Raw genomic sequence first — 14,959 nt, 5'->3', positions numbered from 1 at the left:
ACATCCCGTCACTAGGTTGCCTCCCTCATTCAGTAAGGGGCCCACACTTTCCTTGGCTTTCTTCTTGTTGCAAACATACCTGAAGAAACCCTTCATATGTAGGATTTGGGTAAGTTGTAAGGACAGAATTTGGTCTACTATCTGTAAATATTTATAGTCTTAACAGCTTGGACAATGTATTAAAAATTAAAATTAAGAGATGTTGGTATTTACTGATTTTTCCTGAATTTGTAAATGTGGTCTCCTAACTACTAAAAACTTTTTAAAAGTCACATCAGAGCTTATTATACTGTTTAATTCAGTACCTTACTATTTTCTATACCATTAGATATCAACAGAATAACTAGATACCATGCAAAAAGAAAAGGAGTACTTGTGGCACCTTAGAGACTAACCAATTTATTTGAGCATAAGCTTTCGTGAGCTACAGCTCACTTCATCGGTTGTTGAAGCTGTATTAATATGATAGATAACTGTAATTCTACTAGGCATGGGCCCAATTCCGCAAACACTTACTATCAAATAATATTGTTTACAATCATGAATAATCCTCCTGATTTCAACAGAACTAATTATGGTGCTAATCACTACACACATTAACAAGTATATGCAGGATTGGGCCCTTATGGTTGCATTAAAAGAAAAATCTTGCCTATGTTTAGCTTTTATAGCAAATATATTTGAAGTGTTTGAATAATAAGCTATAATTCTACCTCTAAATAATGAACTACATAAAGGCGTTATTATCAGTAATATCCTACTAGCTCCAGTCACTTTGCATTGTCATAGAGGCCTCTTGACATAAATCCCCCAAATGCCTTTTTTTTTTTTTTTGGTTCTGTCACAAAGATAAATGATTATGCTTACTTGGTTAGTTGAGGGCACAGTTTCCCATAGAGCTATTCTACAGAGATTTGCAGACTGCGAAATATTTAATGGCAGCTTTACTGGGGACCATTAGTTATGAAACATGTACAGAGATTTGACCAAATTCTGTATTAAAAGGTAACACCCTTTCCTCATGAAAATATGAAAAAGCCTTATAAAAATACAAACTTTTGTAGTCTCTCAGTATAAATTCAATAGTTCAGATACCATGATGGAGGGCATGTTATGAGGTACAGAACAGAGTAAAATAAACTCATATCTTTGCTTATACTTAGGTGTATGCAAAAATTCAGCACTGGAGTTGCGACATTTATCTACGTTAATTTTTCAGAAAAGAAAATTTAGCAAGCATGAGTTCACAATTTAAACTGGTTATTTTTTAAAGTATGTTCTGAAGAGGGAATGATAAAAGTACATAACTAACTTATGGGCAACCGTCAGTTCTTCTACAGCTTCAGCTTTCTGTCTAACAGATATCACAAATTTAAAAGCAGTGACACTGCAAAAATGAAGATAATGGCAAATGTAACAAGCTAAAAAGAAAAACTGAGAAACATTTGTGACTATACTGAAGCCCTACTGCTTAATACTGTGGTGCACAAATGAGGCAAACTGAGAAGAAAGTGTCATGGCAATTTGATTATGGCATTCTTAGATCATGAAAGTTACACATTATACCACCAAAACAAGATTAAATAAACATGGCTTTGATTAGAAGTTTTAACATGCAAGCATGGGATCTTGATCCATATTCATTATCCACTACAGGGTAAGAGTATCTTTATTCCTAATACCACACAGTCACTGGAAACAAAGTTAGAACTATAAGAGCTATTCCATCTACCCAACTGATGTGCAGATAGCTCCATTTAATATTCCTCTCTAGTGATACAGTAAAGACCCCTCATGCCTGTTTTTAAATGCACATTTTTAATATTAAATATAATGTTACTCTTTAACAAACTCTTTACTCCCTGCTTCTTTTATGGAGCTTCCCGTGGTCTTTAAAGGGATTGTTAACCAAAGAATGGATCGCACTCTTTCTGCATGAGCAAATTCAGCAACACTCCATTAAACCTTTCAGTATTTAATAAAAAGAGTAATCTCTCACCTCTGAGGAGATGAGCCAGTTGCTGAGTGATTAACTCTGGTGCCTCTTGAAGAATCTCTTTTACTACTAAAGAGGAAGAAGACGCCTGTAACCCCAAGTTGGCATCACATCGCTCATCTGGATTGATGACTTTGACAACAGCTGATTCCAAACTTTTATCATCACTATCACACAAAATTTTTAAAAATACAAATTAAAAAAATTCTAATTATTTGATCTGTAAACACACCAGTGTAGCCTTTTCAGTTATTTTGCTATTGTTAATAGTACAAATTATTTTTTAAAAAGAGCTATCACTTAATAACAGCTGCTGGCATAATGCTACACTCTAGTCATTCTTATTCAAATTCTACTGTGAATGAAACAACAAAAAAAATGTTCATTAATTTCTTGACCACAATGTCCTAAACTTAAGTCACTATTGTAGAGTGATAGATTCTTAGCTTCTTTAAAATAACTACTGTTTGATATTTAGTATGTACTCAGACTTGAATGCTTGTAAGAGACAAGGTGGGAGAGATAATATCTTTTATTGGACCAACTTCTATTGGTGAGAGAGACAAGCAGTTGAGCTATACAGAGCTCTTCCTCATGTCTGGGAAAGGTACTTTTAGAATGTTACCGCTAAACACAAGGTTTAGCATAAGTAGTTAGCACATATTCTAAGGGACTTTTCAAAGTGAAGTGACCCATTAACACCCCTGTAGTCATAGGACAAAAAAGAGGGCAGGGTTAGTGGGTTACAGATTGTTGTAATAACCCCTAAATCCAGTCTCTTTATTAAGACCATGATTTTTAGTGTCTAGCAAAGTTATGAATTTAAGTTTCCAGGCTTATCTTTTGAAAATGCTGTGCAGGTTTCCTTTGAAGATGAGGCCTGATAGGTCAGATATAGAGTGATTGCTTTGGGAAAATTTTCACCCAAGGATGATAGGGTGTTTTTGTCTTTTATCATTTTCCTGTGTGAGCTCATTCAAAAGCGTAGTGTTTGTCTGGTTTCAGCCACATAGTTGTTACTGGGGCACGTAGTGCACTGGATGAAGTATAACACATGTGATAGGCATGTGTAGGACTCATGGAACTTGACAGGTGTGTTGTGGGAGGCATTGATCATTGTAGCAGTGGAGATATGTCTGCAGGTTTTGCATTTGTTGTTCTGACAGGGTCTGGTGCCGCTTTGAATTGGTGTGTCCTGGTCTGTGGGGAACTTGCTTCTGATGATGACCTTTGAGAGGCTAGGGGGTTGTCTGAAGGCCAGAAGAGGAGGTTCAGGAAAGATTCTTCAGAATGGGGTCCCCATGGAGTAAGGGATGTAGTTGTTCGATGATACCCTGTATGGATTCCAGTGTGACCTGCAGTTTACAGACCTTATATAAAGCTCTGGGATAACAAATCTAATTCAATAGTGTCTAAACTGAGATCTATGAAGGTGCATCAAGGGCTTTTAGTAAAATACATAAAATGGTCCAGCAGAAAAGTGAAACAAACCGACTAATACGTTTCAGAGTAGCAGCCGTGTTAGTCTGTATTCGCAAAAAGAAAAGGAGTACGTGTGGCACCTTAGAGACTAACAAATTTATTTGAGCATAAGCTTTCGTGCTCAAATAAATTTGTTAGACTAATACGTGTAGCATGTTGTACTCAATGGTCATAATGAAGGGAAAATAATGTTGGGTCTTCTGTCTCTTCTGTGATTCCACATTGTGTTACAGATATAGAACAGAAAATATTAAGACAGCATTTATAGTCCTAAAACTACTTAAAATATAACCTTTAAAACAGCTCAATCTAGCATGGCCACTTTATTGTACACAGAACACTATACCTTGCCAGCATGTTGCTGTTAACAAGCGTTAAAGACAATTTCCCTTCATCATTCAGCTGATGCAAATTGATTTCATCTTGGAAGATATGGAATGATTCTGGGATATTCAACTCTTCCAAAATAAACCTTGTTTCTGGGTAGTAGCTGAATTCTCTTCTTGGTATGTTCAGCACGGGCAAGCATAGAACATCCGGGGGACTGACCTGTAACAAGAGAATGTGTATCTGTCAGAATGGTGCAAAAGAATAACTGACTTTCATTGGGACAATTTTGTCTGAATTTCTGCCCATCAGTAAACCTTATTTTCCCACAGATAATTCCTCTTTGCTGATTCCTCTTTATGTAGCTGTAAGAGAGATGTTGGAAAAATGAGTGGGGGAAATTGCTAAAAATTCTATTTCTGTTTTTTCAGCATGTGCCTAAATCCCCATCAACTGCAGTCAACGTTTACCTTTCAAACTTGGTTTGGTCTCATGGTTAAGCCGTTTGACTAAAAATCAGGAGATCTTAGTTCAATTCCCAGCTCTAAGACACATATATTGTATAACCATGGACAAGTTACTTAATTACTCTTGGTGAAATTGTGATCCCACTAAAGTCAAGAGAAAAAATTCTGATCCCATAAAATTCCATTGACTTCAGAGGGGTCAAGATTTCACTTTCTGTGGTGACTGACTTTTACTATGCATATGTATAGTGCTTAGAACAAAGGGGTCTTGTAGGTGCAACTGTGACACAAGCAGTAAGTAAATAATAGTAATCTGTCCTCTGTCTCCTGTGAATCAACAGTCTACTGAACAAAAAGAATAACAATGGATATGTTATTTGTATCAAAGATTTGAGGATGAAACTCAACCCTGTGCACAAGATTAGGATTTGCATGAGTTCTATGCATCACTTAAGTCAGCTTTTAGCGATGAATAGGCCATGTGCTGGCAATGAATTTCACCTATATTGCATTAACATGTTCTTCGGGTTTTCGTTATTGCCATTCATCTCTTGTATGTAGATAATCTCTAGATCATTACTTCTGTATAATAAAGGGCTGCCATCTGCTCCCACTTAACTCAACGGGAGTCTTGTCTTTGACTGCCAGGGGATCAGACCCTAATTTTGTACATGCATGTTTTTATTTGCTGAACATTATTACATCTATAACAAATAAGTCAGGATCTCATTTTTCTTTTTACCTTGTCTAGGAAGTAGGCATATGTTAATGCAGAAATGAGAGAATCCAAATCACATGGTTTATTCCCAAGAACAACATGGACTTTCCCAAGGCGTTTGCTCCGGTTCTGAAACATATAAGACCATTTTAAAAGGTGACTGTAAAAAACAGCAAGGAATGCAGACATTTAACTTGCCAATTGAAATATCTAAATGTTTTGCTTAATTGTAAAACTTCTCAGTCAGTCAGCATAATAAATGTGCTCATTATAGGGTCAGTCCAATCCCCATGCACCCATAACTCCCAATGAAGTCGATAGGAGCTTGGAGTGCATGGGGACCCAGGTTTAGACATATGGACTGAACTCACATAGGTCAGTTCCCACTAAAATCAATGGTGTAGGTGGAATAATGAGAAAAGCAGCTTCCAGTGCGAATGGTGAGATGCTAAACACACTACACAGACCTAGTTATCAAAGCAGCATGGGGGCAAGGGGTGAAGATCTACTTGACAAACCACTGAATCACAAAGCATGGTGAGTTCTTCTGGTAGTAGCTGTTTTCCTTGTCTGCCACTTGGCCTGATATTTGCAACTTTAAAAATGTAACTAGCCTTAAGCCTGATCCTGCAAGAAGACGAGCACACCTCTGTGAGGTGCTGCATGTCTTTAATTCCCACTGACAGCAACAGGAATTAAGGACATTCAATATCAGGTAAAATTGGGTCCCTTCCAAACGATAGACAGGGAAATGCCAAACATGCTGTGTAAATGCGAAGTATTTCAGAGAGGTTCATGCACAATTCATACACACACCCCCACACACGTCAGATGATTGCGAATTATGCTTTTCCTTGAACACATCATTAATGAGATGCCAACTGTACAGAAATGTTCTAGCCTATTGCTTTTAATGAGCTGTGCATCTTAATTTGAGAAACAAATGTGTCTGACACTAATATAGGTGTCTCACATCCAAACATACACAATTAAAGAGGTTCTTTTCCATGTCTGAAGGTTGAAGTACATTTTGTTATTTTGAGTTAATTTTCTACACTTTCTCAAGTGAAATCTAATCTTCCTGCAAAGAGCTATAATTAGCATACTTGCCTCAATTACCTGTTAATAAAAGAATACAAATGTCTAATCTTCACTCTACCAGGAGAGAAAAAAGAGGTGCAGCTCTTTTTTCATTATGTAGAACACAGTCATTCAAAATACGCTTGGGTAATAAAACCAGGTCAATCGTTCCCAATCTCCTGTGCACTTGGAAGGAAACTACTTAAGCAAGATACCTTTCTGAACAATGCAGTTGTAAAAACTGTCTAGAGCAGACACCTATGACTTAAATGTACATCTTTTCTATCATCGATATTTCTCTACTTCTTTATTTCCCTATGTCAAGCTGTCTAGAGTGGCTCATGACCGTGAGTGCCAACCTCAGGACAAACTGTGAAGAAGCAGGGCACAAACCCCAAACTGGCTGTGTGTTCTATACTTAGATTTCACCAACCAAGTATAAAGTGTGAACTCCTCGAGCACTACAACAGCCTTAATATGGAGTCACAGACAGTCCCCTTGGGTACTCCAGTCTATCTTGCCCCCTATCTTTGTGATAGATGGTCCCTTATGCTAACAAAATCACAATATTCAGGTTACTTCCAGTCCCAAAGGACTAGTGACTTACCCCCAGCTCAATTGTACCTTAGATCTCTCACCAAAGACAATTCTTGTAGCCAATCCTATAATAAACTAACTAAAGACTTATTAAGAAAAAGAAATAAGAGTGATTTACAAGGTTAAAGCAGGTAAATATACACACACAAATGAGTCATTGTCTTAGGGCATGTCTACACTACAAAACTAAGTTAACCTAACTTATGGCATCATACAGTGATTACATCTACACTTTGCGTGTCTACACTTTGCTCCTTATGTCAGCAGTGCACTTCCTCACCAGGAGCACTTGTACCGATTACACTGTCAGTGTGGGGTATTGTGCGATGACTTCTAAAACCCAGTAACTGTCAATGTAAGCAACACTAACACTCCGCCGACCTAACTACATCGACACTGACTCTATGCCTCTCGTGGAGGTGGAGTTATTAAGGCTATGTCTATATGCGTCACTGTACGATCTCTTGTGTAGCTACTCTATGCCAACGGAAGAGAGCTCTCCCATTGACATAATTAAACCACCCAGCATGGTAGCTACGTTGGTGGGAAAAGCTCTCCCGTCAACATAGTGCTGTGCATACTACCACTTATGCCAGCAAAACTTCTTAGGTCATTCAGGAGGTGAGTTTTTTCACAACCCTGAGCGACATAAATTTTGCTGACATAAGTGGTAGTGGTAGACATGGCCTAAGTCAGCGTAGCAGGACAGTTATGTCACCAGGAGCGAAATTTTAGTGTAGACACTTACAGATTTAGGTCGGCATAAGATGCCTTGTCGATCTAACTCTGTAGTGTAAACCAAGCCTCAGGTTCCAAAAGGTAACAGTAGTTGCTGTGATATGCAAGCTTTCTATGTCCTTCAGAGCTAACCCAGGCTAAGCAGCTTGGTAATCCCTTCTTTATGCTTAGAAATTTTGCCCTCTCCAAATTCCAAGCAACATAATACAGTTCGTCTGGCCAGGGATTTTTATTCCCTTTCTTCAGAGTTCAAACTGATGGAACAAGTATTGGTGCCTGTCTCCTCTTCTGGGAGTTGGGGAAAGGCAATCAACAAAGTCTTTGTCCTTTGATGTTTCACAATGGAACAGCGGGCCAGCACTTTACATTAATTAATTCTTCTTTTCTATTTGGTGAGTTACACAACTACAGAGGTTTACAATGCAAACACTCAATATTACTTTTTACCATGGGCTACAGATGATATAAGCGAGATGAATGCATGCAGCATCCTACAAACATTTCACTGAGTCTAAACACTAAATACATTCTTATCAGCTTAACATCTATTTTATCAATGCTAACACACAGTTGAACCAGACTGGTTTCCAGCTATGGTTGTCAGTGTTCAGTGAGGCCTAGGGGCCTTGGCATGAGCTGGCACCTGGTCTGCCAGTGTCACACCCAATTTTTAATTTTTCCCCTTTCTCAAATTGTCCTTGCTCAAAATATTTTTAGGATTACCAAATAATGCCAATTTCAGTGCCATCCTAATGACTAAATAAAAACTCATGACTTCTTGGCTTCTTTAATACAAACAGAAATGTATTGACATTCTTTTTCTTTAGCTCCCTGACAAATGTGCTATTTCAGCCTTTGGGTTATTTTTGTGGCATTTGTGTATTCTATAAAAGCAATAAGCGATTGAATGGATCGGGGGGGTTGATAATTAGATAGTGAGCCTGTCACCTCTCAGAATCCAATCCAACCAGTAGTATCTACCATCTATATGGCAGTCATGGTGCCTCTATAAAATGAGTTTCTTGATCTTGTCTACTTCCCAGTGAACACATGTCCACATCCTAAAAATGTGACACTAACAAGCAAGAAACCGCAGTGGCAGTCCCAGCAGAAAGGCCTAGGATTGAATAGGCACAGAGATTAAACTCCAGCTCCAGCTCCATATGATTGCTCAGACACCATCGTGTTTTCTTAAATAAAAATAAAATAAAGAGAGAGAACTTCAGTCTCCAGCATTGTCCATGTGACACCTTTCCTGTACACTAAAATTCACACAAAATACCCATGTTACTAATTAGCAGTGGCTTTGCTATAAAGATATGCTGCAGTTCCAAAGAGAAACAAATTGGGTAGGTGAGATAAAAACCTAAATATAGCAGCTTCCGATAATCCTTTGTCTTTGTAGTTGCTTTAAAGGACAAGGAGCATTCAAATTTCTAAACCAGCATTTGCCTTCTTCACATGCCCACATTTTCCCTGCTTTTATTTCCCCATCCCATTATCTATCCATCTTCTCTTCAACCCTCTTGTGACTGACATAGCATTACTATGTAATAGTCTAAGAATACTGAGATGTAATAATTTTGTGAACCCTATATGAGACTTAGATAGGGAGATAAAATTATTGTACAATTATGGTGGGCTATTAGGATTTCCTGTATTGATATAACTCAGTAGCAGCCAGTGGAAAAAACAAGCAGGGAAGCGACCCAATCAGCCCAGATAAGCAACCTTGGAACAACACTTAGGAGGCAATTACAAGACAATGAGAAAAGTATTAGCTTCAAGCATACTGTATCCTGTCTCCAACTAAGTGACACAGCTGTTCTGCTGGGAATGCTGGGAACAAAGAGATCGAAAGAACTTCAGACCTGAAGAAGAGCTCTGTGGAGTGCCAAAGCGAGTCTCTTTCACCAACAGAAGTTGGTCCAATAAAAGATATTGCCTCACCCACCATGTCTCTCTCAGACTCTAAACAGTTGTAAAAATCTCTTTTCCGGGGGCGGTGGGGGGGGACGACGACACGTCAAGGGGGACATGCTGACATAGAGAGAGGCTCTGCAGAGGGAGAACAGACACTGGATATCCCCTAGCTTCCAGGAATGGTATGCCTTAGAGAAAGACAGGCAAGCATGTAGACTGTTTATTGTTGTAAGATCTGTTTTCTCCTAAATGCTCTTGTTCTAAATAAATAATGCTTTGCTTTTAGAAGGCAATGTAGTCACTGGTTACCATTGTCATTGTCCTGGAGGGGATGCAATTGGAGGTGCTGAAGACAAACCAGGACAGCTGAAGTAATCACAGCTGATCACAGGGGACTGCAGCCCAGTCTGAGAGTGGGAGAATTCCATGACTCTACCCTGAGGTGATAGCTACAGGCCCAAGATCTGAGAGGGGGTGCACTTGAACAGACAAGAAGGGATCAGACACGAGATACAGTTATCCTGGTAACTGTAACAGCTCCTTCCAAAATTCCCATTCTCTAATCCTCTTCCATACGGCAATTTACGTGGGAATTTCACTCCCCTCGTTGTGTGCTAGAGGAACCAAGAATCCCAGGTAATGGAATGTTCCTAATCAAACACAGGCACTGTCCTGAGCATGCCTCCAGATTTTTTAAGGACAAAGTCAGGTTAAAAGTCCTATATTTAATAAATAAATACATTAAAATGTCCTTATCTATGTTTCTTATAACACCCAAAACTATTAAAAATGAAAGACTGTTAAAAAAATAACTTGCACTATTTTGGCTGCTTGTTCACCATTTGTTTCACTTTCATGACCCACAGAAGCATTGACCAGTAGGTTTCACTTTAACTTTCAGGCTCCCATACTTTAAAACAATGCTGCAGCGTCCAGAAATATGGCAGCTGAAACATTCTAATTGCCCTGGGGGTCTGCAAAAAAGTTGTTTTCACAAAATCTATGTTTTTATCACATTTGATCAGAAAACATTCCTTTAAAAAACGTTATGTCCAACAGACCTTCCAATGTTATTTCATAGATTCATAGAATTTAAGGCCAGAAGGAACAATTAGATCATCTGGTCTGACCTGTTGTATAACCCCCCATTCGTAGTTTGAGCCTATTCTCTCAGTTATGGAGAGCCACTTATCACAGGTCTTCATTTTTTCTAAAAATGTAAAAAAAAAACAATGACTCTGAGAAGAAGGCTTGAGACCTCATCTTCTTTCTCCATCCTAAAGATTATTTATTGCAAAATAGTGTGTCTGCAGTAGTTTTAAAGAGGCAGTCTGCACTAGTTGAATTATGCATGATCAAACTAATTATTCATGAAAAGTCCAGTAAATAGATATTAACATGTTACTTATGGGAATAAAAGCTCTGCCTGTCAATGTCCCCTATAAAAATAATTAAAAAACAAGTAATCTTTAATTATTATTAAAAGGTAGAGCTTAACCTAAAGCTAAGTTAACTTTTATGTTCCTATATGAAATTCTCCCTTATCAGAATAAATATCCTTATCCATTAAAGCATCCTGATCTCATTAGGCCAAGAGGCTCTTGGAAAAAAGCAGCAGCATTGATCTGAAATAGTTCTTCCTGGCTACCTCCACAAGCTTGTAGAAGTGCATTAGATACTGTATATCAGACAATTGGTAGATAGTGTATACCAGCTGCACTACAGGTAACTATGAGAACTCACCATTAGTACCCACTCCACAGGTAAGTTTCTGTATTTAAGGCTACTCATTTAAATACATCCAAGAGAAATGCAAAATAATAGAATCTTTGGAAATGAAGCAAATACAAAGATTAGAAACTTTGGGTCAAATGATGCTTGTGTGGAGTCCCACTCCCCAGACCAACAGCGATGCTGTGAAATTTGGCGCTGACCCTGGAACCCTGGCTGGCAGGGGAAGAAGCTGGCCTCTCACCCACACAGACCTCTGACTGGCTAGAGAGCTGGCACAAAATCCCACCCCTACTTCCTACTGTGATCTGAGCTTTCCTGCTCCTGGATTAGAGGAGGATGTGCAACTGCATCTGCATGGGCTGTAGCAGCAGCTCCTGCTGGGACCTAGCAGGCTGAAAGTCCGAGCTCTGGGCTGGGGTCCAGACTGCAGCCTGAGTTGGTAGTCCTTTGAGCCTGCGCCTCACTGCATGTGAGGATCAGGCAGAGCGCAGTGGAAAGGAGGCCCCAGTCAATGCTGCAAACTGAGAGGCAGGGATATTCCACTGAAGAACCAAGAAAGGTTTCTATGAACAATTTTTTTTTTTTACATTTTTTAAATAATTAAAGGGGAGAGAAAAGAACAGTAAAATACATGGAACAATCACAAGGCCTTTTAAATCGTTTTCTATCAATCAGATCACAAATTAGCAAAACACCTTGTAGCTCATATGGGGAGTCAGGTTTCTGCCTGCTCCCAGGCTCCCTCCAGCAGCATCTAAATTCTAGCAAGTAAGGCTGCTTTGACTGCTCTGCCTTAGGAGGAGTTTATCCCTAATCCCTCCCCTACAAAGTCAAATGCTGCTTCATGCCAAAACAAAACAAAAATTACTCACATGTGATACAACCTGAGCAGGTAACTCACTGCGCCATTTGAATATACAAAAATAATTCTTAGTAGCACGTTCTCCAGTGTAAACAATAACATATAGGCAACAGAAACACAATGACCCTCGGTCATTTCATTTGATTTCCCAGAACACAAAAAGCCTATAGTCAGGCTCACCCCCTCTCTGTAAGCACATCTCCTCCAGGAAGTTCCTGCTGCAAGAACGAGTGGCACAGAAAACACTTCAGCTCTTGCTGCCCATCCCATGTAGCACAATCAAGCACATGTTCAACTCTAACAACAAAACACCACATAGTTTGGGTCCCTCTGTAAATATCTCACTGACCTCTTAAATATTTAATTTTCTATCTATGTTATGTACTTATGACCCCATTACCACAGTATCTGAGCACATGTCTTTAACATGTTTATTCTCACTCACCCCGTGAGGTAGGAAAGTACTATCCCCATTTTACAGATGGGGAACTGAGGCCCAGAGAGGCTAAGTTGCTTGCCCTGGGTCACACAGGAAGACTTGTGGAGTAGGGAATTGAACCCCTGTCTCCAGCTAGTGCCCTAACCTGTGAACCATCCTTCTTCTTTTTCCTAGAGATAACTACTTAAATCACTCAATTAATATCCAGAGATTCATATAAGCCAGCATCACACACATACTGGCAGTGATTTGTGTTTCCTGTCCCAGGCATCTCTACCACTTGATCCAGGCATTTATTAGACACCATAATTAAAGTAAGTCTTATAGTGTAAGTCTTTATATTCCAACATAGTAAATCTTATAGTGTAAGCCTTTATATTCCAACGTACCCAGATAGCTAATTAGTGGCCGCTGTGCCTCACAGAAGCATAGGAAACCTGTATGTTCTAACAGTGCAAATATCTTACCCACCACAAGCATGTTATCAGTGTAATATATTAGAATTTGTTTCATACTGTCCTCTGATGTATGGAATATCAGACCTGTTCAAATGTACGTGATCACCTAGACCTCTAGCAGCAGCAGCTTGTAGATGATATAAGCTTTAGTGCTACTCAGTGCTTATCAACTTACTATTTAGTGCTAAGTGACAAACATTTTTTTAGCTCAACTGGGAAAAGTTTGTGTGTTTGGAGCCAAAGATCCTGGGGTTTTTCTCCAATTCTGCAGGTGTGCAATTTAACCGGTGATCATGCAGCCAGCTATTTTTAACCTTGGATCTGTTCTGCTGAGGATGCAATGTTTGAAATACAATCTCTAAAAGGCAATATTTCCTGGAATGACATCACCATCTCAGCTAATGATTACTGACAAATAATGCAACATCATCCAGGGGTTACTTAGGAAAGTAACATGAATTCACGATAGATTATAAATTATCAAACATAGTTCCAGAAATAGCCAACGTTTTCACTGTCTATAGCTAAAGTATCTTATGATGATTTCAAGAAAAGATGTTAACAGGCAATTAAGATCTGGCAAAGAAAATGGTATAAATAGGTTTGAGATTATAGTAAAGAGAATATTTGAAAAAATATTATAAAGTTATCTTTTCTGATTGCAAAATTTAAAAATATAATTTTATTTTCAAAATTTAGCATTTAGGGCCTAATCTTGTAATGTGTCTGTGACAATATAATCAATGCACAAGGTACTGCTTCCCTAAGGCAACTTCATACTGCATTTTCATTACATTGTAAACAAAGAGACACTATCCCTTTGGAGCATCACGGTGAAACAGCAGCGGTCAAAATTTGTATTAATGCACTCAGAATCATACCATACTGGCAGTATTACCTGTCACTGGTGACACCTCAATCTGCTTTCAAAGATTTTTCTGAGAACACCATTCTGTTAATTTGTCACAGCCTCTTCAGATACTAGCAGATACTCCAGGTCAACAATCAGCATGATGCAGGCAGCCTTTGTTCACTTTTGATATGACTTAGTTAGCTTCTTGGCTTTCAGAGGATCACTCCTCGTTAACAGGAAGACTCCACAAGGCCTATACTCCTTGGAGACCTTAGCTACACAGTCCTGCCAGCCTACTTTGGAGTGCAGCAGTACCTCCTCCTGTCATGTCTTCTGTTTTATTTGATAGGAAAGATCATGCTCTCTTCTCTTACGATGCTCTGAACAGCACTTTGTTCTTATCAAGGTTCCTTCCCCACTCTGAACTCTGGGGTACAGATGTGGGGACCCGCATGAAAGACCCCCTAAGCTTATTGCTACCAGCTTAGGTTAAAAACTTCCCCAAGGCACACATTTCGTCCTTGCCCTTGATATCGCTGCCACCACCAAGTGAGTTAGACAAAGATTCAAGAAAAGGACCACTTGGAGTTCCTGTTTCCCTAAAATATCCCCCCAAACCCCTTCACCCCCTTTCCTGGGAAGGCTTGAGAATAATCTACCAACCAAATAGGTAAACCAGGTGAGCACAGACCAGACCCTTGGGTTTTTAGGATTCTCAAAAAACATAACTTTATTATAAAGAAAAAAAAGTAAAAGAAACACCTCTGTAAAAAAAAGTAAAAGAAAAGAATCAGGATGGAAGGTAATTTTACAGGATAATAAGATTCAAAACACAGAGGATTCCCCTCTAGGCAAAACTTTAAAGTTACAAAAACAGGGATAAACCTCCCTCTTAGCACAGGGAAAATTCACAAGCTAAAACAAAAGATACTCTAACGTATTTCCTCGCTATTACTTACTATTTCTGTAAGTTAGATGTATCATTCAGTAGGAGCTAGATTACTTGCTTGGTCTCTCTCTTTGTCTCAGAGAGAACACACACAAAGAGAAAGCAAAACCTTCCCCCCACAGATTTGAAAGTATCTTCTCCCCTTATTGGTCCTTTTAGTCAGGTGCCAACCAGGTTATCTGAGCTTCTTAACCCTTTACAGGTAAAGGGATTCTGTACCTCTGGCCAAGAGGGATTTTATATTACTGCATACTTAAAGGTTGTTACCCTTCCCTTTATATTTATGACAGCTCTTCCTGCAGAGCCCCAGTACTTGCTATCATCAGCATTTTCAGC

The 14,959-nt window shown here is 39.0% G+C and overlaps 1 protein-coding gene across 1 annotated transcript in view; it reads right to left on the bottom strand.

Annotated features, from left to right (window-relative positions):
* The window catches only part of PRUNE2 (prune homolog 2 with BCH domain), a 205,820-nt gene that overhangs the window by 134,871 nt on the left and 55,990 nt on the right, over positions 1–14,959 (bottom strand). Inside the window, exons 3-5 of the mRNA XM_077818026.1 lie at positions 5,015–5,119; positions 3,825–4,027; positions 2,000–2,163 (exon numbers count right to left, since the gene is read on the bottom strand). Coding sequence (XP_077674152.1) covers positions 2,000–2,163; positions 3,825–4,027; positions 5,015–5,119 — 472 coding nt within the window. The remainder of the gene's footprint in view (positions 1–1,999; positions 2,164–3,824; positions 4,028–5,014; positions 5,120–14,959) is intronic.

Source organism: Eretmochelys imbricata, chromosome 5, assembly GCF_965152235.1.
Source record: "Eretmochelys imbricata isolate rEreImb1 chromosome 5, rEreImb1.hap1, whole genome shotgun sequence".
In the NCBI taxonomy this organism is placed as follows: Eukaryota; Metazoa; Chordata; order Testudines; family Cheloniidae; genus Eretmochelys; species Eretmochelys imbricata.
This window is presented reverse-complemented; position numbering and strand designations above follow the sequence as displayed.